Source organism: Andrographis paniculata, unplaced genomic scaffold, assembly GCF_009805555.1.
Source record: "Andrographis paniculata isolate CXL003 unplaced genomic scaffold, ASM980555v1 Contig49END, whole genome shotgun sequence".
In the NCBI taxonomy this organism is placed as follows: domain Eukaryota; kingdom Viridiplantae; phylum Streptophyta; class Magnoliopsida; order Lamiales; family Acanthaceae; genus Andrographis; species Andrographis paniculata.
The window spans coordinates 4,561,379-4,585,763 of NW_026137583.1; the positions used below are offsets into that span (position 1 = coordinate 4,561,379).

Here is a 24,385-nt window from a genome sequence, read left to right on the forward strand (position 1 = left end):
GGATTCACCGATAGTGATTGGGCAGGATTCCCCGATGACAGGAAAAGTACCTCCGGAAATTATTTCAGTTTCGGAGCAGGTCCAGTGTCATGGCTTTCTAAAAAACAATCACCTGTTGCCTTGTCATCTGCAGAGGCCGAGTATGTAGCCACTGCAACTACTGCATGCCAAACAGTCTGGTTAAGAAGAATCCTTGAAGATCTAAATTACGTGCAGAAAGAACAAACTGTGATATATTGTGATAGTTCATCAGCTGTGACAATTTCCAAAAATCCAATAATGCATGGCCGGACAAAGCATATAGAAATAAAACATCACTTCATTCGTGATTTGGTAACTGCAGGAAGTGTGCATCTTATATTGTGCAACACATCAGCCCAACTTGCCGATCTATTCACAAAACCATTGCCTGTTGCAAGATTCGAAGCACTTCGCGCACGCCTTTATGTTACCAACTTTGAATCAAGGGGGAGTGTTAAAAATTATTAATCCTGATTCAAAGTGTTTATTATTATTATTATTATTATTATTATTATTATTATTATTATTATTATTATTTCTATGATGTTATTCAATAGTTTTTAAATTGCGTTCGTTTGTAAAGGTGTCAGTTTCTTCTCTGTTCTTTGGTATTTGTATTTCTTTGGGCAGTGGTATATTGTACAGTATAATAAGAAAATCCTTTTGATTATACTTTTCCTTTGCAATTGTTGTTTGAATTATTCCAATTCCAACACTCTCAACACTGTTAGAATCGAAAATAAAAATTTACTCGCAACAAATCTAGAGTTGAAAATGAGACTTGATCACTCACAACAAAATTAGAGTTGAAAACATAATTTTCAACAAAGTTAGAATCAATAGTAGAAACTATGTCGTCAATGGAGATCGAAGTAACTAAAATGGCACAAAACATATATGAAATATAATGAGTTATAGATATACCATAAGAGAATTTGTTTTTGATACGATGTTGGAATATGAAATTAAAATTTTCTATTTCAATAATAAGAACATCCACATATTTAGAATAGTTTACAATTTTTAAAAATAAAACAACTACCGTAAATATAATATATATATATATATTTCAAATATAGCATCTATGTATACTTTTATTGTATCTTGAAACTAAAATTAAAAAATACTATTAAAAATATCTGATTTAGCCATCTCATTAGTAAATCAATTTAATCGACTTGGATTATCAATTTATTGTATTTCTTATGTGTATTTCATCTTGAATGCTTAAAATTTCATTAAAATTTTTCATGTATTGTTTATGAAGGTGTAAAAATGTCCCAATTGAGATTCTATTAATATTTGAAAAAACCCTAGCTTTTAAATTAAAATTTTCTTCTTTTTTTTTTTTTTTTTTTTAACACTATATAATTTTTGCGATGCAAAATGCACGATGCACTGATTGAGTTTGATGAAATAAATGCAAGTATTTTTGGTAATTGGAATTTGGTATTGAGTGGAAGTGATGATGTGACTTCACTGCTACTGCTAATTCTAGAGAGAGAGAGAGAGAGAGAGAGAGAGAGAGAGAGAGAGAGAGAGTCAGAGATGACTGACGAAGATGATGAACAATCGAATCACCATCACAATCAGAGGTTTTGATTGTATTGTAGTATTGTATTGTAGAATCTGAATTGAAATTTCGAGAATGGTCAATTCAGTAGTAGTAAGTGTATTTATTTGATTTGTACTGAATCCAATTGAATTTCCTCCTCATTTTACTGCTCATACTCATACTTACTCATTCAATGAATTGCACTCACTTGCTGCATCCTGCATGCTTCGCTTTCAAACCTATACATATATATATGTATATATATAGAGAGAGAGAGAGAGAAGAGAGAGAGAGTGACCAATGGTTTTTTCTTTGAAATATTTGTATGAAAAACAAGAATTTTGTTTGCTTAAAATTTGATTTATATTTTTTCTTATAAGATTCATTATTTTTTATAAAAATATATTACTATTTCCGTCCGTCCGACTCTAAGGGTCTCATTTACTTTTTGCGTGTTGATTTTTAAATGCTAATTATTATATCAAAATTTAGTACAAATTAAAAAAAATTCAAAAATATTTTTATTAGTGTTTTATCGCACTAATAGAATGACATTTGTAAGAAAAAAAAATATAAATATAAAGATATTTTTAATGTTAAGTATACTGACGCAAAAGGTAAATGACGGAAGAGTATTTTATTTTTAAAAACATTAAGTCGAAATTGTATGAAAAGCACTTTTCTTTCTTAGTTTCAAAATTAATCATCTTACATATTTTTGAATATTTATTATGAGACCCACTTACAATTTTTATATTTATATTTGTCCTAAAGAAATAAAGATATTATATACTCCATCCATTTTATAACAAACTCTCTATTTTTTTATTTTGGTTCATCTTATAACAAAATATAACTATACTATCTATTTAACATTAAAAATATCCTTACAACTTACAATATATTACACAAATATCATTACATTTATATTATACAATACTAATAAGGTTATTTTAGTCATTTTTACTTTATTTCTACTCTATATCAATATGATACTAATATATATAAAACACCGTGCAAAAAGTAAATGAATATCTAATCACGGGATGGAGAGAGTATAATTTATACTCACGTGCAAGGAGATATACGACGACGAATAAGGACAATGAGACTCCAACACGGAATTTTTCGACTTTAATACCATATTAGATGATGTTAAATTACGTTTCATTTGAAAACTTAAATTTCTAAAGATATATATAATTTATTATTTATATATAAACAAAAGTCAACCAACAATACTCTCATAAAATAAAATATAATATTGAGATATATATAATTCTCAGAGCACTTTAAGTTTATTTAAAGTTGATTTTTAATCAAAATATCATATTATACCTCTAAATACATCGAAATATTAGCCCTAAAAAAAAAAATCATCTTAATTCCAAAATCTATTCAAACACATCGTTAAGTTTTAGATACAATGCTTTGAACTACAAGTAGTTGATATGTGTTATATTTTTCAAAAATAAATATATATTTTAGATGTGTGTAGATATCATTTTTATAATTATTTTATGACTTGATAATTTGTAGTTGCTTCTTACTAAGTGTCGCACTGTGTGACAGAAAAAACTAACAGGACATCGGCTAGTTTTGAAAACCTGTAACTTCACAGTCACAATTTCATCCACCACACCAACTCCTTCATCTCTTAGGGGTACTTGTTTTCGCATTATTCACAATGCCTCAAATATGCGTTGTTTTGATTTAAGCCAGTCAAGCCGTATTTTGATATTTATATTATAAATATCATTTTGGATGTGCGGAGTTTATAATTCTTTTAGTTTTTTTTTTTTTTTTTTTTTTTTTTTTTTTTTTTTTTTAGGGTATCACAACTTTGTGTATGAACTTGATAATTGTGATATGCTGGATTTGGCACTATCATACTTTGATTGAGTCTCTCTTCCAAACAATATCGAAAGTGGTCGCTCAAAAGTAGCGAAAATTAGCTTGCAACCTTGAAAAAGTTTGTTAAATCATGACACAATGTTACCGGGTGTTAATGTTTGTTGATCTCTTTGTTTGCAACTGATAACTTCAAATAATAACATATTTATTATTGCATAGTGAGTCTTTTTCAAACATAAGTGATTTATTTGAACATACTTAGGCCTTGTGATTATCGTATTAAATATAATCTGTAAAAAACATAATACAAGAAAAAAAAAATATAGAGGGTGGGGGAGGAGAGGACATAGAGAAGGGTTCGATTAACCACTATAATCAAAGACATAGGCATGTGAACAATAGATCGAGCGAAATTATTCCTAGGCTAGCCAAGAGACGAAAGCACCAATTGATGAATCAATTAAAGTTGATAAAATGCGAATGGGAAATGAGACTTTGGTTATTGATCTAGTTGAAAAGGACTTACCATCTTCGAGAGACATCAAGGTAGTGGTAATCGAGGTACAATTGATGGAACAATCTTCTCAAAGAAAGGGTGATGACATGGAATTCGATTCAAACAATCATTCAAACCAAAGCTTGACTTTAGAAGACAATAATGGTGCTTCAATACACGTCGGGGGGTCCAAAGGGCATACGTGATTATCTTGTATGTTGTTACCACATGATCTTATGCCACACAAATGCACCTATATGGGTGGCCCTTGTGTTGGTATGTCTCATTTTGGAGTACTTCGAACTACTTATAAAGACATCGTTTGCTATCACACTCACATACGACATAACTATCCAAAACTATTTGATAACACTTCTATTCGACAAGTGTTGAAGTCGGGTACACCATATCACCATCTCTATACAGTGTGTTCTTTTGTATTTTTATTTTTGTTTTGAAAATTTTGAAATAAAATATAATTTTTTGATGAGATACTTTCTATAATTAAAAAACGTGTGTTAAAAGCTTTACTTTTGAAGGGAAAGTAAAAGATTGAATAATAAAAAAAATTGAGAATAAAAACATCAACGAACAAACCCTTATTTTATTTTATTTTATTTTTTGGTGTTTTTAATAGTTATTTAGTTTGGATGAGATTGCAATCGTTAGTTATTATTATTATTAGTTCAATTGGGATTAACTTAATTTGTCTATAAGTAAGTCTTCTTTTATCGGAAAACATTAATATTATGAATGAGAAATTTTTAGCTTTCTTTATATGTATATTTAAACATCATTTACTTAGTCGAAGATTCAGATTAACAATAACTTTATCAATAATACTTTATAATTAAGTGTGCTTGTTCTCGAACAATATTATGTATAAAGTTAACCATCTTGGTAAGTTTTTTACTTATGTTAATCTATGGAGTCAATTTATGATTACGGAACCGACCTAATTCACTGTAGAGAGGCCGGAGTGGGGCTAGAGTGTACACAAGTTTTAGTCGAGAATAATGTATGTATAATTGAAGGTGTTTTGCTCTACTTCACAAAGCTCGGTTTGATGTTATCCTATCTCTTTTTCAATGGTTTTATTTTTCTTCCTTTAGTTTGCGACAAACTTGTCCATTCATGTTCACATTTTTAATATCTATATCTCAATCTCCCAAACTAAATCCTAACCGATGCAAACAACTATTGTTTACTCAAATCATCAAATTACAAGAATTGTTAAAATATAATCACAAGTTGCACGTTACATCATAAGCACAACTAACATTCGAACCAATCCAACAAATATACTCACATGACCATTAAGTTACACTTATAGTGGATAAAGACAAACAACCAATAGGTTCGAAAGATGAAAACCATTGAGAATATGCGAAACATTGAAAACAAACGATGCCAATTATTATCTTCGATGAAATAGCATTACAAGCATAAAGATGTAAAGGTAAATAATTTCCCTTTTTTAGGTAAAATTATATTTGAATTACTTGTATTTTAGCATAAATACTCTCCCATTAATAAGAAAATGTGTGGATAATCTTTAGCTATAAGGAATTTATGCATTTTCCCTTCTAACACAAAGATCGATCATTGCACTAGTATTTAGATGAACATTCATATTAACATATATATCTTAAGTTATTGAAAGAAAGTAATGGAAATCAAGATAACATATACACATGAAACACAAAAGTTTGGTGACCAAATTTCACGAATTTACATCTAGGGGCAGCTAATCGAGAGATTTTTGCTATTATGTAAAACCCTAATGAGTATGCGGTCGAAAATCTACACGGACAGCCTCAAAAAAGTTATGGACTCGGATGTTCAGTAGTTCTCCACTTTCAACTTGAACTTCACAATATAACAATTATATACTCCCTTCGTTCCACTACAATAGTCTTGTTTATCATTTTTGTTCGTCCCAAAACAATAGTCTTATTTCCATAAATAACTATATCAGCATAAAACTATCCTTATTTTCTCATTATTATTATACAATTGCCACTACTTTTTACACTAATATACTCACAAGGGCAAAAAAGTCGTTTATCCTTACTTTTTACCAACTAACAATATAATATCAATATTCTTTAAATCTCGTGCCCAACACAATAACACTATATTTTTGGGACGGAGGGAGTATTATTTACTGTTGTCAAGCACAACAACATTTAGGTTAATTGTCAAACAATTGTTTTAAGAGATTAATTTAACATTAATGAAATAAGAAACCCCACACACACATCATGACTATTATTTGAATCAAGATTGTCTCGCTGTCGAAATTGTTTGGTGAACTAAGTCGAACTTATGAAATCAAGAACGATACACACATATATATATATATATATACGGGATGGAATCCTCGGCCCCCTTCTGTTACATGTCTCTCACACAAAGTGATATATATACACTATATATTATATATTATTATATATTTATATATCATATATATATATATACATACTGAGTGTATTAGAAGAGGCTGGGTAGGAAAGGGGCTGACGATCTCATCCCTATATCCCAACCCCAAGATTGTATGTTCATAGATACAAAATATTTATATTTATTTTTATATATATACACAATTATGTGTGTGTGTATATATATATATATATATCATGCTTGTTGGGACTAGAAGGCTGGGAACAAGTTCCATGAATCCAAACTTTTGGAATTGCCCAAGGAAATTATTGATTTTATGCATAGAAAGATAAGAGGTTGTTGCTTTGGTTTGAGACAATTTTTTAATTGGCCTCAATACTTCCTTGTCCCAATTATAGGAAAGAACAAACAAATAAATAAATATTCAACCATAACCTACTATCCTATAAAAGAAAATTCTGATTGGGAAAATTGGCATCAAATTACAAGAACTTGTCGACAAATTGAAACCTTAATGTGCATCCCAATCAATTAATTGTTACATATGCTTAAGTATAATAATTAATCTAAAATGTGTCTCACTGACCCTTAAAAATTAATCTGGAATTTCATTTTTAATTATTTATTGTTTATTGTTATTGTTATTATTATTTTTAAAAATAAAAAAACTTATTTTCCTAGGTCAGAAATGGCAATGAAAACAGACAATGAAACAAAGGTATCTTTCTGGTGAAACGTATACATCTCTTGTAATGTACTGTATGGCCTTGACATCGACTGCCAATCATATGCTTCCACGTGTTCAAGTCCCTCTTCATCGCCTAGCAATGCAAATTTATCATATTCTAAAAAATATGTTTATAAATATATATATATATATATATACTATACTCCCTTGGTTTCAGAGAGTGTATTTTTTGAGTTTGTAATAGATTAATAAATAAGAATATTTTATTAATAAGTGAAAATATACAAGATAATATTGATAATTTTATTTTTTTACTGTATATATATGCATATATACAGATATGTTTGTAATTTATATAATAGTAATATTTTGATATTAATATTTACTTTTACTATAATAAAAAATTGATATCTTTTAGTGTAATTAGACGAAAATAATAAAAATAATACTTTTAGTTTGAACGAAATTAATAATACATATACACATAACACTAAAAATCAATTTTCTATAATATTTTTGTAATTTTTCATATCTACAACAAAAATAGTTAAAACTATAAAAAAATTAAATAAATACAAAATTAGATATGATTACATTCGACATCTTATAAGCATTTTAGCTTATTTTATATGCTTTTTAAACTTAATATGTTATCCAATGTATTGCAAAATATTTTAAATATATATGAATTAATATATCCACTAATAATATGCCGATGTTATAAAAAATAACATATAGTATATGACAGTTGTAAATACACAGAGTATAAGAGATGCATGGACATGCACATGTTAATTGCTTCGAATGACTTTTTTCCTTTTTTTTAGAAAAAAAAATTTGTTAATATTTATCAGTAAGAAAATTTTAAATATATATTACAGTAAATATTTTATTATTATGATAATTAAATTTTCAGAAAAATTATATGCAATGTTTGGCAAAAAGGTCCAAAAAATTGTGGCCCCAAATTGTAGTGTAGGATTGACAACAAAAGGGGCCCTCACATACTCACATTATTATTATTATTATTATTATTATTATTATTAATTTAATGGCAACTACTTTTTGTTTCATTTCATTTCATGGCCTTTTTTAACCAAAACTCTCACTCCCATTTCCTTTTTAAGACCCTCAAACTCACTCCTAACTCTACTAAACAAAACCCCAATTCTTCATTTCTTGCAAACACCTTATATATATATATATTGTAATAACAACTTTTTGTTTTCTATTATTACTAATATTTGTTAAATTCGATGAAAATGTCCCGAAGAAGATCACCACGATCGTCATCGTCGTCGTCGTCGTCGTCAGTTTCAAGAATCACAGAAGATGAGATCGACGATCTCATCCTCAAGCTACAACATCTTCTCCCTCGTCATTCCAACTCGACATCGTGCAATACAAGGGTAACAAAACAAAAAAATTATTATTATTATTTTGATCTTTTTTGTGAGAAAATGTTTGATTATTGTGAATTTAGTGCCATTGAAATACTCTTTGAAAAAAATAATAATAACAAAAAAGTTTTATTCATTGTATATATATTAAAGTAATGAGAATACTTTGGCTGCCATTGGCCCCATTTCAAAGACTAAATGTGTGTATATATTTTTTCCATTATTTTCTTCCGTACTATTAAGTCGACAGAAAAAAAAAAAAAAAAAAAAAAAAAAAAAAAGTTATTTTTCGAAATTCAAAAAGCATCGTATTCAAAATAAATTTTTTTATTTAAAATATCAAATCAAATACCTATTTAATATATAAACAACAGCAAATATTTAAAAGAAGTCGTCTACGACTTTACACGTCGAATTAGTTAACAAACATGCTTTAATTTGTTCACACTCTGTTGAATTGCATGCATGCTTTGGTAGAACAACAAAAATTAAATTAAATTAAAAGGTGTTGAAAATTACATTTCGAAAAATCATCCAAAAATTAAAATAAAATTACATATATATATATATATGTATGTATGTATTTGCAGCAGCAGAAGAAGGTTTCAGCATCAAAGATAGTGAAGGAGACATGCAAATACCTGAAGAAGCTTCACAAAGAAGTCGACGATCTTAGTGAGAGAGTGGGAGAGCTGTTGTCTTCTGGAGCTATGGAAGCCATTGAATTTGATGCTGAAGCAATTAGGGCTTTTCTACTGTACCAACATTAGTTAATACATTAGAAATTAAATTAAATTAAACTTCATATATATATATATATATATATCGATCACCTGAGACTTATTACTTAATTGATGAACTGATTTGATTTGATTTGGTCTGTTCATTCGATTGGGCCTGTCTGTCCTGTCGATGTATTTCTTGTTGTCTGATTTGATTTTATGAATCAATCAATCAGTTTGGTCTCAGCTCAGTTCATGATTGAAGACGCTGGTCACTAATTTATTGTTTTGTTTTTTTTAAGGGGAAACTATTTTTTTAGTCCCGTAACCCCCTTATCATTTTAGTCCCGTAAGTGAAGCCTGTCGCAAACTAGTCCCATAAGTGAAAAATTTTCGCTGTTTTAGTCCTCCGGCGCCGGAGATGTCCGTGTGGCTCGCCGGAGGTGACGTGTCCGCCAGGTGTCGCTGACCCGGCGGACACGTGGATATTTTTATTTTTAATTTCATTTTTTTTAAAACTTATTTTTAATTTATTTTTTATTTTATTTGTATTTTTTTATTTTTTTATTTGGTCTAATTAAAAAAAATAAAAAATAAATAAATCCACGTGTCCGCGATATGTCGCTGACCTGGCGGGACACCTGACGGACACGTCACCTCCGGCGAGCCACGCGGGCGCTCCGGCGCCGGAGGACTAAAACATCAAAAAATTTTCACTTATGACTAATTTACGACAGACTCCACTTACGAAACTAAAATTGATAAATGGGTCAATTACGGACTAAAAAAATAATTTACTCATTTTTTTAATTTACCTGGTACTTTTTTTTTATTAATCTTTTAATAAATAGTTACGGGAACAATGACATTAAAGTAATTACATTATTTATTTATAATAGACTTCAAATAAATATCATAAATGACAAAGAAACATGTCGCTAAAGTTATTTTATTTATTTATTTGATTTTCAAGAATTTAATGACAAGACAAGACAAGCATTGATAATCGTACATCACTTTATGATTATTAATGCAATTTTTTATTAATAATATATATTTATTTTGTATTCAATGTTATTTCACTTTTAAAATTATTCAATTTATGTAAAAGCATGGATTCTGTAAAACAAGATTTAAAAAATATAAAAGGTGTTTTCTTTACACTCCAAATTCCAGCTTTTTATTATTTGAATTCTGTAATTTTTTAAAAATATACATTTTTTTTTTCATAAAATATTTTATTATACATTATTTTAATAGTAAATTCAAACCAAAATTTTACAAAGTGGCTAAGTTGTTGTAGTGAATTGACTTTGTTGCAAAAATCAGAAAATTAATAAAAATAAATAAAAAAAAAACTTATAAGAATTTGATGATACAATTCGATCAAGATGATCTATGTTTAGAAATAGTCAATGTATTTACACTAGTAATTTCAGAGTACAAGTTACAGAGAGAATGAATCAAAACATGAAATTCTCACCACAGCCAGAGAACCCGGAATTAGGAAACACGAAACTCTCACCAGAAATATGGAACTGGAGAATACAAAACTCTCTTTGAAGCCTGAAAAACATTGAATTCTCACGGGAGCCGAAAAACTGGTGGAACTCTCAAAGCAATCGGAAGCAGCATTTTGTACTGAACCTTGACAAACGATCAAAGACCGAACTCGGATGCAAATTTTAAAAATAAACTTGACACATGAACCAATTACAGATTAATTTCAAAATCAGAAGATCTTCATTGACACCATCAAATCAAAATAAAAAATAAAAAATAATCAAATTTAGGAGACCTCAGGATGCATTCCAGGTTGAATGTACTCTTGGTAATTTCAACTTAGAATGTACTCGGAGGTCTCCTAAATAAATGAAATTTTGTCGTTAATCTTTCTGTTTATAATCTTGATTCTCGTCTGTGTTTGGATTTGAGAGTTCTGTTTGCTTATTTGTCTGCGATCGGTCTGTCATATTTATTCAGAGCTATGTGTCCGACTGCATTGAGATTCTTCTTATTTTTGACTCTGTTCGGAGACTTTTCTTTTCCAACTTTGTGGAGAAAACACCCGTCGTTTTTCTAACTCCGGTGAAAGTTTTGTATTTTCCAGGCTCCGGAGAGAGTTTCGTATTTTTCAATTCTGTATTTTTCGGCTCTGCTGAGAGTTTTCCTGACTCTAATTCAGTTGAAGATACTACTTCTGATTCCGGCAAGATAGACGATTATGGTTGTGTCATCTTCGATCTCTTTTTGCAAATTCAAATTGATTTTTGTTATACCACTTGAGTTTGAAGTGAGGTATTGAAATGTTTTAGATAATGAGTTTTAGATTTACTAAATTTATATTTAAATTCGGTCTTATCTATATATTAGATTATTTAAATTTGAGTCTATCGAATCTGTTTTATTTTAGGTATATATATGCAATTTATTTTGATGACTAATATAATATAATTTTTTTGTTTCCGTAAAATGTGTTCACATTCTATTGATTATAAAATATTAAGGTTTTTGTTATAAAATGACAAATTTGCCCTTAATCTTGTGTATAGAAAATGAAAGAGTAAATAAAGTAAGGGTAAAAGAGTAAATTTTGTGTATAAAAATAGAAAGAGGACAATAATTATTGGACATTCCAAATAGGAAAGTAGGACGTTAGTTTGTGGACGGAGGGAGTATGTCTTTTATATATTGCAAAGTTGAAAGTTATTGATATATATATATATATATATTTATGTCAATAGTGTTATGGAAGGTGGATCCCTTGGTAGATATACATGTACAATATCTTTGAGACAACCCTTTAATTGGATTTTTTGGCCTTAACAAAGATGTTAACTAACACCAAACATATATACAAATAATTTAATTCAAATCATTAATTTTCCAATCCCTTTAAAAATAGTTAATTAATTAATTATTTGTGGAAAGTGGCACATTACTTACTTAGCTTATCTATTGTATATATTGAATGTGTTTTAAATTGAACTATTGAATGCTTTTTTTTTTTCTTTTTTTTTTTACTATTTTAGTCGAAGTTATTTGCTTAATGATGTAAATGACCGTCATCTGTCGAAAAATTGTTTTTTTTTTTTTTGAATTATTTTTTAAATATTTTTAATATGTATATATTTGAAAAATATATATATATATATATATTGAATCATGACATAGAACTATCAAACCACGCAAGAAAATTATTGAATTGCAACTTGCATTGTCTTAAAAATTTTGCAAAAAATCAATTTTTCCAAATAAATTGATGATTTCTTGATAGTTCTTTTTAAGATACATTATTATTATTGTTACATAATAATGACTGTATATATATATAGATTATGTGTAGAGAAAAGTTTAAGTTTAGTTATATTTTTTTTATTTAAATAGTAATTTGAATATCATAATAAAATGAAATAATTTATTTTTATAAAAAATTATGATGATTATATAGAAAAAAAATAAAAAAAAAATAAACTCCATTTGAATAAAAAAATTGTTGGATAAGTTGAGCAGTGATTATGATGGCCGACAGTGGAACTGAAATATTTAAGTAATTAAACTTAAAATGGATATTATTAATTAATCCATAAAGTGTTACAACTGGAGATTATGATTTAATTAATTAATTAATATACAGAATGCATGTCCTACTTGAGGTTTCCAAGATCTGTCGGCCTAACCAATATCACACATACATACAAATATATATATATATATATATATTTAAATTGAGGCCAATTGAATATTTTATTTTCAAACTTAAAGTTGAATTTGAATTCATTTCATTACATAAATAAACTCGAATAACTTCATTTCAAAAAATATATGATTATATATGCCCTTTTAAATTAAACCTACATATGAAATTTATTTTTATATATACATGTTTGATTATTACTCTTTTCTTTTTTTTTTTTCCTCAATATTAGAAATTTGTGATGATTGATGAGAACTCTCTAGGTGTAATACTCTGCCAGAGACTTGCACACGTATGATGGATTATGTTCGAGAATTTGGGGCATAAATGTCAGTTTGTGACACTTCCCCCACTCTAAGTCGCAAACTTCGGTGCACTCAAGTGGCGTCGCACGAGGGCGTTTGCGACTTAGAGCGGGGGAGAGTGTCACGAACTGACATTTTTGTATTTGTTCCGCCTTATTTCTCTAGCATTATATGGTATATCTAGGTTTGTTGCGCACAAGGGACAGCTGGCTTGGACTTTTGGGTCTGGGCGCCGGGCATATCAGCTTTCGGCACGTTACAAATCAGAACCGATCGAGCTGGTGTTAGATCATTCGATTGTCTTAAAATATTTATTTATTTGTTTATTTTATTATTTGCTTTTATTCGTTTTGGACTATATCTATAAATAGGTCTTGGTTTTATTATTAATGTAATTAATAACTTTCTTTTCAAAAAGTATTTTAATATGGTATTAGAGTTATAGGTCTCGAGTTCAAGTCCTACTGTTTTTCGTTTGTTGTCGTCTACGTGCAATTTTCTTTAATGGTGTTTATCCTTCTTGCAGGTGAGGGGCGTGTTGGTGGACTCCCGTTTGTAGGTAAATAAATAAATGATACGTATCCTAACAGCTTAGCTTTTAGGTGAGACGTTCATTTACTTCATCTAACAAATTGATTGAGTAAAAAAAAATCTAAATAGATTAATCAAGTTACTTATATCAATAATGTTCGCATTCTTTTTCGATGGTCCATTTGAAAGAACTATAAAGTTAAGTTTGTTTGCTCTATTTCTTGTGAAGTCTCCCAAAATGCGCTTGAGTGATAACAAAAAGCACTGAAAGAACTTGTGCTAATCTGCGAAACCAGTCTATGATTCCGACACACTCGGCTAGTAGACTGGGGTGTTACAGTTGATATCAGAACCAACCTACGATAACCTATAGTCATTGACCGAACTATTGAGAGGTCTAGCAGTTGACAGATCCTAACTTAGGGATCAATGTAAATATTGCATGTTTAAATTGATGTGGATGTAATACCCTCGGAGTTGGGTTGAGTTGAGTTAGTGCTAGATCAACTCCTCTGTATAGATATGCCGATGCTTTGCTCTAGGCTGAGATTTCGGAAAGGATGAGCCTTGAGAAGTCTTTGATTGAGTAAAGTTATTTTTGATAATTTTGTCTTTTGTACTTTATGCATATGTGTAATATTATTTTTCTAATTTATGTAAAAAATTAAGAATATTTGAACAATAATACTCTCTTCGTCCCATAACAAACTATCTATTTTTTTTTATATTAGTCCGTCTCATAACAAAGTATCTATTTTTTTTTTTTTAGTAACTGTACTATCCACTAACATTACAAATACCCTTACAATTTGCAATATATTACACAAATGTCATTACATTTTACCACAATACTAATAAGGTTATTTTAGTCATTTCTACTTTATTCCTACAATATCTCAATATAATACTAATATTTTTAAAACTATGTGCAAAAGGCAAATACATACTTAGTTATGGGATGGAGGGAGTATGAAATTATGGTATAATGTTGAATTAGGCAAATTAAAATAATAGAAATGGTAAATTTCGTTAGGATGAAGATGGTATGTATTTAATGTCTTGAAGAAAAAAAAAAAGAATTGTAAATAATAATATCAAATCCAAATTTAAGCCATGACACAAATTTGTCATGATTCACTATAATTTGTTTAGGATCTTTAGAAAGTTGGGGTCGATAAAGAGATGGGCCTAATATTTGGAGATCCAATGGGCTTCAAAGATTGTTCACAATCTTGGCCCAAATGAATTAAGCCCAAGATCATTTTGTGGTTTGGAATAATATAACTTTTGATTTTATTACAAAATCTTTTATATAACATTTAAATAAAAATAAAATTTACATACAATTTTTAAAATTAACTATAAGGATTTATGTAAATTAAAAACATTAAGAAGAAAAAACCATATAGTAATAAATAAATTTGAGATTTTAAACTAGTAAATATTTGAATTGAAACTGAGTTATGAATATGATGTAAATGTATATTTCATATAATATTTTAAATAAAAATCATTCTTTAATTTTATAATTATAAAATAAAATAAAATAGTGCTACAAACAAACAGACCGAGTCCCTAATAAATATTATCATAATTAAGTCAATATTGACTATGTCCATGCACACCCTGTCTCACCTACCAAACTAAAAATAATTCCTATTTTGGTTCCAATTTCAATAACATGCATATCATATATATATATATATATATATTCAATGAAAATTAAATATTCCAAATAAACCTACATTCAACATATTTAATAAAAATATATATATATATATATTATTACGAAACTTTAGGGTGTGTGCAATTTGTGTTACAGTTTTATATAGAAAATATTATTTTTGTAACGAAGTTTTTTTTTTCTTTAAATTTATTTTTTTCATTAATAATAACATTAGAGACGGAATTACGTTAGCTGCGTGAACTTTAAGGACGGAATTTTGTTATAAATATACTATTTTTTGTAGTATATGAATGTATTTTTTATGTTAAGTACGAAAAATTATAGTATATTGTACTAAAGACAGTGTGTTTTTATATGTTTTATTTGTTGAATTCAACGATAATATGTATTGTTTGGATTATTTTTATTACAAAACAACCCTCGACAAACAATCGAATGGTAACAACCCTACTAAAGATAAAAAGATAAAATTATATAAAAATATTGAATCCACCATCGTGCATATATTCTTACAAAATAAAGTCAAGGTCAGCCCTCGATTTAATTAAAATCTATTACACAGCCAGCCAAATTTCAACTCCAAAAACCCTAAAAATATCATCCACTTGAACTCCATTTCCCTCTTCCTCGACAATATATATGTGTAATCGCACGGCAATACTAATTATGATTCATCATTCTTATCGAAAAAATTAAATAAAATAAAATCAATGTCGACGAATTCTTCTCTTGTCTTTGCATTCTTTGTTGTCTTAATTTCATCTGTTGATGGTGATCAAACTTTCATTACATTTCATTTCATTTCTCAATTTGATGATTCAATCTTAAATCTTTTTTAATTTTATTTGATCGAATCCAGGAAGGAGAATCTTGTCGAAAGATTTAAATGGCGAAGCGATTGATCCTTCCAATGTTACCGCAGCTTCACTTGCCACCGGTGCGACGAATCAGAATGATGGTTTGTTGCAACTTTGTTTTCTTGAATTGGTCGTGTAATTTTACGTTGTTATATTTTATCCTATAGATTAATTAACATATTTAACCTTTTCCGGTCACAATTTTAAAATATAATTATTTTTTTTTTTTAGACTTTATTTCAAATAAAATGATATAAGTATACTCTTCATTATAAGAAAATAACATTTTTGTAACGAAATTTTTTTGTCTCTAAATTCATTTTTTTGTTATTGATAATATTAGAGACATAATTGGGGATGAAATTACGTTAGCTACGTAAATTTTAGGAACGGAATTTCATTACAAATATATTTATTTTATTTTATTTTTATTTTTTTTGTAGTATCAAACATATCACAATTGTTAATTTGTTGCATATATATATATATATATATAATTGCTTATGTGACTAAAATACAACAATAGGAAATTAATTAGATGTGGAAAGTGATCATTAAATTAACATATTGCAATATATAATTTAAATAATGTTGTTTAATTTTGGTATGGATTAATGATGAATAGTGGTAGGATTTTATTTATTTATTTATTTTTAAAATTATTATTTTGAATGAACAGTGGTAGGGTTGATGATATTGGTGGGAACATTTTTTCAACTGTACGAGGTAGTTGATGATCCTTGTTTTGCTCCAAAGTTGTCATGGATTGAATGCAATTCTGATCCCAACCCCAGGGTTATTGCGCTGTATGTAACATTCTCTCCGTTCGACTATAAGGGTTTTATTTATTTTTTGCATCATTGTATTTAATTTTCAAAATATTTTTAAATTTATATAATTTTTTGCACAAATAATATTATAATAGTATTATAAGACACTAATAGAAGTATAATTAATATTCAAATATCAACATGCAAAATATAAATGAGACCCTTAGAGCCAAACGGATGTAGTAATATTTATCTATTTTATTTATTTATTTACATTTTTCAATTATATTATTTTATTTATTAATTATTATTGCCTTTATATAAATATTACAGGAACCTTAGGGACAAGAAGCTGGCTGGAATTCTCCCTGACTTCAGTATTATGACTGCTCTTCAGACCATGTAAGTTAAACCAAATTTAATTTATTTTTTTATCTAAAAATAAAATTATGTGATTATTTAATTAATTAGTTTATTTGTGTAATTAATTTGTGACAATTTTTGTAATGATTCAGTGACTTGTCGGAAAATGCATTAATCGGAAGCATTCCTCTATTCCTCGGCAATTTTGCAGATCTTCAAATATTGTTAGTCAACTCTACTAATTTATGCAATTAAATGATGGTTATTATTTTATTTATTTATTTTCTTATTATAATTTTTATATTTCTCAATTGAAATATCACATTCAATATAATCATTATTTCACATAAATCAATAAGTAACAAATATTACAAAATATTTTAAAAAATAAAATAAAAATTATTTACCCTTTTCCCCCTCTCACTAATGAATTTTTAAATATGTATATATATACGAAAAAAATAATCAAATAATAGATGTTGATAAATAAATTTTTATATATACAAATAATCGTGCATTGCACGATCCTCATACAAACCCACATTTATCAATTTTTCGAATTAGATAATGACTATTTTTCGTGTAGAAAAATAATAAATTATGCAAACTACATAACTAAAATTAGGGCTGTGTTTAAATATATATTTGGAGAGTTTCCATAATAGTAAAAAAATAAATAAAAATAAATATTTGATGTAATATAAATAGATAGCTGTTCAATTTGTATTTTTTAAGTGAATTTTTTTATGTTAAATATGAGAAATTGTATTGATAATATAAAAATAATACTACCTCTGTCCCACGTACCGTGTCGGCTACACTGTAGGCACGGTATTTTAGGAGGGGTGTAATTAGTAGATAATTAAGAATGCATTAGTGAAAATAATTATCCTATAATATAAATAATTATAAATTAAGATTAAGATAACTAATTAGTTTAATTAAAATTAAAAAAATAAATTAAAAAGTTTAAAATGAGATTAAAGTGTGTAATCATTTTTCAAAAAAGGAAAATGACATGGTATGTGGGACGAACATAAACGGCAACGTGGACATGATATATGGGACGGAGGGAGTAATATTTTATATTGAATTATTGACTTATGCGAAATTACTAAAATATATAGATTATATACTATGTTAATATATATATGTCGATTTGATCCAATTAAAACATATAATAAACGCAAATTATGTATGTTTCTGCATAGCACAACATATTTTGTATTTTATAGAAGTAGACATTGTAATCTTATTTTTACTATATCAGATAAATGCATTTATTCTTAAACCAAAAATATATTGTACTATGTGGAATTATATTATATATTGTTATGACGTATACTATATTTGTATTATGTTAACTCAGATTATATAATGTTTTTAATTATTATTGTCTATTGACACGCTATGTGTTGTCACTACAGTACTTAATTTTATTCATATTCGATTGATTGATGAAGGAACTTAGCCGATAACGGCTTCTCCGGAGTAGTGCCCAATTCACTCTCTTGCAAAAAGGACTTGAATTTGATGTAAATCATTCTTATTTAATTTCAAACATTACACATAATTTCTTATTTCAATTAATTTTTATATATATCTAAAATTTTCTTGAATTTAATTTTGTCCGATGTACGGATGGTAGCCTAAGAGGTAATCCTGACTTAGACAAGTCGAATTCATGCTCGACTTCATCTAACAACAACAACAACAACGTTGTTCCCTCTCCTTGGAGAGACAACGATAGCAGCAACAATGCCGGCGTTGACTTTGATGTCCCGACGAAAAGATCAAAGCCGAAAAAGAAAAACAACCGCCTCGCCATAATCCTCGGCACGGTAATCCCCGCCTTCGTCGCATTATGGATCGCCGTCGGAGTCTTTGCCATACGCCACCACAAGGCTAAATCTGCTGTTGCCGTTGCTGAGGTTGCTGCCAATTCAGGTAAAAAATATTATTCTTATTTTATTTTTTTTTTCAACTGTATTTTGATCTTATACCTTGCAAAAAATCAAATCAAACAAACGGAATAAAAAGAAAAAATTAAAAAATAAAGTAAAAGCATTTTTAGAAGTATAAGATTAAAATATAGCTGCTAAATTTATATCACGACATAACGTGGGAGCGGGACGGAAATCCACCCCTATACCACTAAATGGTCTGTTATGGAATAATCATATACTTCCTCCATCTTATAAATATAGTCTTAATTATGTTAGATACGAGATTTAAGGAATATTGATATTATATCGATAGTTGCTAAAAAAATATGGATAAAATACTTTTTTATCTTTGTGAGTATATTAGTGTAAAAAATAGTGGTAATTATGTAATAAAAATAAAAAAGTAGAGGTAGTTTTATGATAGATATAGTTATTTATGGAAATAAGACTATTGTTTTGGAACAGACAAAAATGGTAAACAAAACTATTGTATTGAGAAAAAGAGAGTATTTTTTTTTACTCCCTCCGTCCCTCATAATTTGTTCCTATTTTCTATTTTCGTCCGTCCCACATAACTTGTCCTTTTTATTTTTGAAAATATAATTATGTACTTTAATCGCATTTTAAATTTTAAATTTTATAATTTTCTTAATTTTAATTAAACTATTTACTTATCTTAATCTTAATCTATAATTATTTTTACTAAATAATAATTATTTTTACTAATACACTTTTTAATTACTTATTAATTATATTTTACTTAAATTCCCGTAATAATACATTCGTATTAGATGGGAGCGGAGGGAGTATTTAATACTCCAATATAGTATATTAAATAAAACAATATGTATTATATGACTATTTTATTTGTGCTGACCAAATATATATACTTATATTGTTTGCAGAAGTGAAAAATATGCCAGCGGAGGAGATGCCCATTAAGACTACTGCTGGCAATAATATTACTTCACCATAATACCTCTTTTTTAATTTATGTTAATTAATTAATTAATTAATGCATTCTCTTCATTTATTCTTTTTACATATAAAATGCTCTGTACACATGCCACCACATAAAATCTTTTTTTTTTTTTATTTTGTCTATTTTATATAATTTTTCAATATCTAAGAATATATATAGAATTATACAATCTAATTATATTTTAAAATTTATAATTTATTATTTTTAAATTTTAATTAATTTGACTAATATAATTCTTAATTATTTGACTAATTATATTGTACATAGTATTTACATTAAACCAAACTTAATAATATTCCTAATATAAATCCGAAGACGAAATCCCGCGGTTGAACTTGAATCAGCCAACAAGCTATACGACCCGCGAACCCGACCCGTTTCGGATGCGGGTCGGGACCCACCGCCATGGAAATGCAGCTCAAGCGTCACTGCAAATTACAAATATCTCTTCCAATTTCAAATCAAACTATAAAATTCATCAGCGAATTCGCAATAGCAAACAGAACAAGAACAGCAAAACGAAATAGTACAGCCCGAACAAAGTCACAGTGACCAGATCCTCAACCATTCTGCTCGACCTCTCGTCGTCGCTCCACAGATCGGAATATCTGAAATTCTCATTCACCATGTCGAAATTGAGGAGGAAATCCCTGCCGTAATCCACCATTGATTTCGCGTCGTACACCTCCGCCCTAATTAAATACAGCGCCTCCGTCTCCAACCCCGCCGCCGCCGGCAGGACGGTCTCCAGAGCCTCCAGGCAGCGGCTCAGAAACTCCGACGCCGCGGCGACGTCGTTCAGCGCCGCCGCTCTCGTTTCCTCGCCGGAATCCGATTCCACTGAGTCCACAGAGTTAGCGAGTCGACTCACTGAGTGGCGTAACCAACTCGAGCAGTTACGGACCGCCGGCCGGACCGGCGGGTTGATGCTTGAACCGGAAATCGAAGCGGAACCGGAACCTGAACCGGAATTGGCAGTCAGAGTAAGAAAGTTGGATATCAGTCGGACGGCGGTTGCGAGGGTTAACCGGAAAATATGCTCCGGCGTTGACTCCGGCGTGGACTTGATGGAGTAAGAGAGGAGGGAGATGCAGCTGGATCCGAGATTGCAGAATTCGCGAATTGCCGGGTTTGGTTTAAAGGATTTGGATCCGGGTTGGGCTTCTAGATGGTTCTGGTGGATGAGGAAGACGATGATGCCGCCGGTGACGGCGGCGACGGCGAAGATTAGGATGAAGAAGGCGATGATCAGGCGTTTGTTCTTTCTGCGTATGTCGGCGAGTCGGTCTTCCGGCGGCGGCCGTAATCGGACGGTCAAAGACTCCATGGCCGGAGGACCGGCGACGGCGGTGTGAGGGTATTTTGGGGAATTCAGGTCGGATGTTGGAGATGTTCTTCCCGAGTAGGTTCGAATTAAGTGATCGGCGTTTCACGTGGACATAAAAATTGTAGCTTTTTATTTCATATAATATAAATATATGTATATTATTATTTTAGAGAGAGATTTTGAAATTTCGATAATTGACTTGGAGTCAACGCTAGACTTGCATAGACGCATTCATTATTGTCGATGTTAGTGTTTGACGAATATGGGACAATATAATTTTTTTTTTCTATTTCAATTCAAGTTATTTTTAATTTTAGTAAAAATAATCATACGTTTAATACTAAAATATAATTAATTTTTATTTAAATTACACATTTCCACTATTAATAAAATTTATAATTTTTGCACGAAATTTAAAAAATATTAATATTATATTGTAAAAAATACGAGCTAAAGATATTTTTGTCTTTACAAGTGTAGTAGTAGCAATTGTAGCAATGGTGTGATAATAATGAAAAAATAATAGTAATTTTAAGACAGACAAAAATAGTAAACAGAACTATTGTATTGAGACGGAGGGAGTATATTTTATCTTTTATGTCGTTCTATATATATATATTTTAGTATATTTTTTACTGTTCATTACAGATATCTTTATTATTTTTTATAATTACTAAAACTTTTAACTATATACATAAATACTAATATATTCATTTAAGAAGAATATATGAAATGAAAAATATTGGGAGCAAAGCAACAAATAACAAAGGACAAGTAAGATATACATAAGCTGTCCTAAACAATACAGTTTACACACAGCAATTATCGTCCCGGTAGCCGTCCCGAGCACCTTTACCCCGCTCCGGCGCCAGCTGTTTTTCCAGAACTTGCGACGGCCAGCCATCCGCCGCCGTAGGATACCTAGCATGCGGTTTTCTCACGGCGAACCCATGCCCCGGCAAAACTTGTTCAGACAAATGTACGAGGTTCAAAAATTGTCCTTGTTGGAACACAAGAGGATCGCCTGTGTGCTGCAATGCCACCGGATCGTGAACCTGATTTTCAGCCGGGGCTTTGTTCAAGTCGAGCTGCAAATCAGAAACCCGCGACTTTATCTCCGTTCTTAGCTTCCCAATCTCGGCCTCCAGCGCAGAATTTTCATCCTTAAGCTCATTTGTCTCGACCGTTATCTTTGATCAAATGGATGACATTGGTGTAAGAAACTCATTGCCGCATAAGTTGTAAGGGAACAGCTACAATACGATCATAACGGGCTTACATAGACAGATTCAGACAATAATGCAGCGTTTTCTTTTTCGAGATTCTTGATCTGCGCAGCCGTGTCCCTCACCAGACGAGTGGCTTCGATTAGTACAGAGGCCTTGCAGCTGCTCTGCTCGGATAATTCTGAAACGGTAATTTATGTTCAGAGAGTGAAATCGTTGCATTAACTAAACCGGGATCAAACGTTAAGGCAAAAACATGAATAGCACGAAGATTTGGATATATACCAAGAGTATTCGCCAGATTAAGAAATAGCTCGTTTAAATGCTCGCGCTTCTTCTTCTCCCTTTGGGACTTATTAATTCTTTTCGGAACCTTCCCATGATTCTTGTTGCTAGAATGATAAATCGAAAAGAAACCTTTTTAGCACCGACTTAGCAAAAACTCAATCCCAAAAAAAAACTAGAATCATTGTATCGAATACTTTTTTTCTATCATATAATCGAAATTTTCTAAAACGCCAAAACTTCTAACTAAACGAATTATGAAGGAATAATTTAGCTACAGAATCATCAACCATCCGTGCATATTGGGATCGTAGATACGATTTGTTTGCATCTTAAGAATGTCAATTACGATGAGATCTACAAAGGATCATAAAAGTCCTATAACAAATAATCAATCTAGCTACCAAATCACTCTAACAGAGGCATTGATCATTCTATGATCGATCGAAACAAACATTGAATAATTCAAAGTAGAAGATAAGTGAAATGTTGCCGTTGTAAACAGAATCACAAAAACCTTCAGAATCGAAGAAAATCTGTGAATAAAGACAGTGAATTCTAACACTCACATAGCAATCGATGTGTCCGTCGCCATTTGAGACTCGACAACGGAAGCAGTATCAAATTGCAGTAAACAATTACCCTAACTCTGCAGACACGACGAATTTGTGCTTCTGTTAGATACGGAAATCTCAAAATCATCAAACGAACGACTTTAAAACAAAAAACCGCTGCAGGATCAATCGCGCAAAAAAAATTCAATCACTATTCATCTTCCTTTCTCGAAGATAATTCACAAATTAACAATCCATTATATATACGCATAAAATAGAACCAATTCCATCATTCAATTCGAGTGAATCAACCAACAGAACAGAACACAAACCCTAAAATTGAATACCGATTGCGGAGACCATTAAAAAATAATAAAAGCAGTTGAGCAGGAAATTAATAAGACGCACCAAATGGTGGAAATCGTGAAGATGATGATGAACGAATTGGTCGCTGGAAACAGGCGTGTGGAATCGCACTTCCTTGAAACGATTAAGAAATTTCTCGCAATGGATAATGACTTGGAAGAGAAGGGGCTGTGGTGAGGGCGGCGTGTGGTGGGCAACCGGTACATCGGATTGGGACACGTCTGCAAACTGCCACGCTGGCATGGTCTTTTGTCGTTTAGTGTCACTGCTCACGTGCAGACTTCGCTTCTGCCACGTGCCATGGATGTCCCCGGCTCTCCACGTCAGCACTGTTAAATAATTTCTATTGT

At 29.9% G+C, this 24,385-nt stretch overlaps 3 protein-coding genes across 7 annotated transcripts; 2 read left to right on the forward strand and 1 right to left on the reverse strand.

The window, feature by feature from the left end:
- The first annotated feature begins 8,175 nt into the window (after positions 1-8,175).
- Positions 8,176-9,325, forward strand: LOC127253047 (transcription factor PRE6-like). 2 transcript variants are annotated; one of them, XM_051277461.1, is made up of 2 exons: positions 8,176-8,426; positions 9,008-9,325. In XM_051277461.1, exons 1-2 carry the CDS (start codon positions 8,274-8,276, stop codon positions 9,185-9,187), a joined length of 333 nt encoding a protein of 110 aa, XP_051133418.1. In that variant the 5' UTR covers positions 8,176-8,273; the 3' UTR covers positions 9,188-9,325. The 2 variants fall into 2 exon arrangements, with proteins under 2 accessions (XP_051133418.1, XP_051133419.1); XM_051277462.1 differs by having other exon boundaries at positions 9,011-9,325.
- Positions 9,326-16,014: 6,689 nt separating this feature from the next.
- On the forward strand, positions 16,015-20,369 carry LOC127253037 (putative leucine-rich repeat receptor-like serine/threonine-protein kinase At2g19230). 2 transcript variants are annotated; one of them, XM_051277447.1, is made up of 8 exons: positions 16,015-16,130; positions 16,219-16,317; positions 16,896-17,022; positions 17,320-17,388; positions 17,502-17,573; positions 18,813-18,884; positions 18,998-19,296; positions 20,201-20,369. In XM_051277447.1, exons 1-8 carry the CDS (start codon positions 16,070-16,072, stop codon positions 20,269-20,271), a joined length of 870 nt encoding a protein of 289 aa, XP_051133404.1. In that variant the 5' UTR covers positions 16,015-16,069; the 3' UTR covers positions 20,272-20,369. The 2 variants fall into 2 exon arrangements, with proteins under 2 accessions (XP_051133404.1, XP_051133405.1); XM_051277448.1 differs by lacking the exon at positions 18,813-18,884.
- Positions 20,370-22,317: 1,948 nt separating this feature from the next.
- On the reverse strand, positions 22,318-24,182 carry LOC127252767 (transcription factor bHLH47-like). 3 transcript variants are annotated; one of them, XM_051277073.1, is made up of 5 exons: positions 24,078-24,182; positions 23,685-23,764; positions 23,116-23,222; positions 22,884-23,011; positions 22,318-22,794 (listed from the first exon to the last, which is right to left on the reverse strand). In XM_051277073.1, exons 2-5 carry the CDS (start codon positions 23,708-23,710, stop codon positions 22,414-22,416), a joined length of 642 nt encoding a protein of 213 aa, XP_051133030.1. In that variant the 5' UTR covers positions 23,711-23,764; positions 24,078-24,182; the 3' UTR covers positions 22,318-22,413. The 3 variants fall into 3 exon arrangements, with proteins under 3 accessions (XP_051133030.1, XP_051133032.1, XP_051133031.1); XM_051277075.1 differs by having other exon boundaries at positions 24,017-24,078; XM_051277074.1 differs by lacking the exon at positions 24,078-24,182 and adding an exon at positions 24,002-24,074.
- Between the last annotated feature and the right edge of the window lie 203 nt (positions 24,183-24,385).

What these genes read in the sequence shown, in the direction of transcription:
- LOC127252767 (XM_051277073.1), bottom strand. Translation starts at nt 23,710, where the DNA reads ATGGCGACGGACACATCGATTGCTAT. An exon ending in ACGGACACATCGATTGCTAT is followed by an intron (nt 23,223 to 23,684) that starts GTGAGTGTTAGA and finishes TTATCATTCTAG; the next exon opens with CAACAAGAATCATGGGAAGG. An exon ending in TAATCTGGCGAATACTCTTG is followed by an intron (nt 23,012 to 23,115) that starts GTATATATCCAA and finishes TTACCGTTTCAG; the next exon opens with AATTATCCGAGCAGAGCAGC.
- LOC127253037 (XM_051277447.1), top strand. Translation starts at nt 16,070, where the DNA reads ATGTCGACGAATTCTTCTCTTGTCTTTGCATTCTTTGTTGTCTTAATT. An exon ending in ATGACTGCTCTTCAGACCAT is followed by an intron (nt 17,389 to 17,501) that starts GTAAGTTAAACC and finishes GTAATGATTCAG; the next exon opens with TGACTTGTCGGAAAATGCAT. An exon ending in TGAGGTTGCTGCCAATTCAG is followed by an intron (nt 19,297 to 20,200) that starts GTAAAAAATATT and finishes TATTGTTTGCAG; the next exon opens with AAGTGAAAAATATGCCAGCG.
- LOC127253047 (XM_051277461.1), top strand. Translation starts at nt 8,274, where the DNA reads ATGAAAATGTCCCGAAGAAGATCACCACGATCGTCATCGTCGTCGTCG. An exon ending in CGACATCGTGCAATACAAGG is followed by an intron (nt 8,427 to 9,007) that starts GTAACAAAACAA and finishes ATGTATTTGCAG; the next exon opens with CAGCAGAAGAAGGTTTCAGC.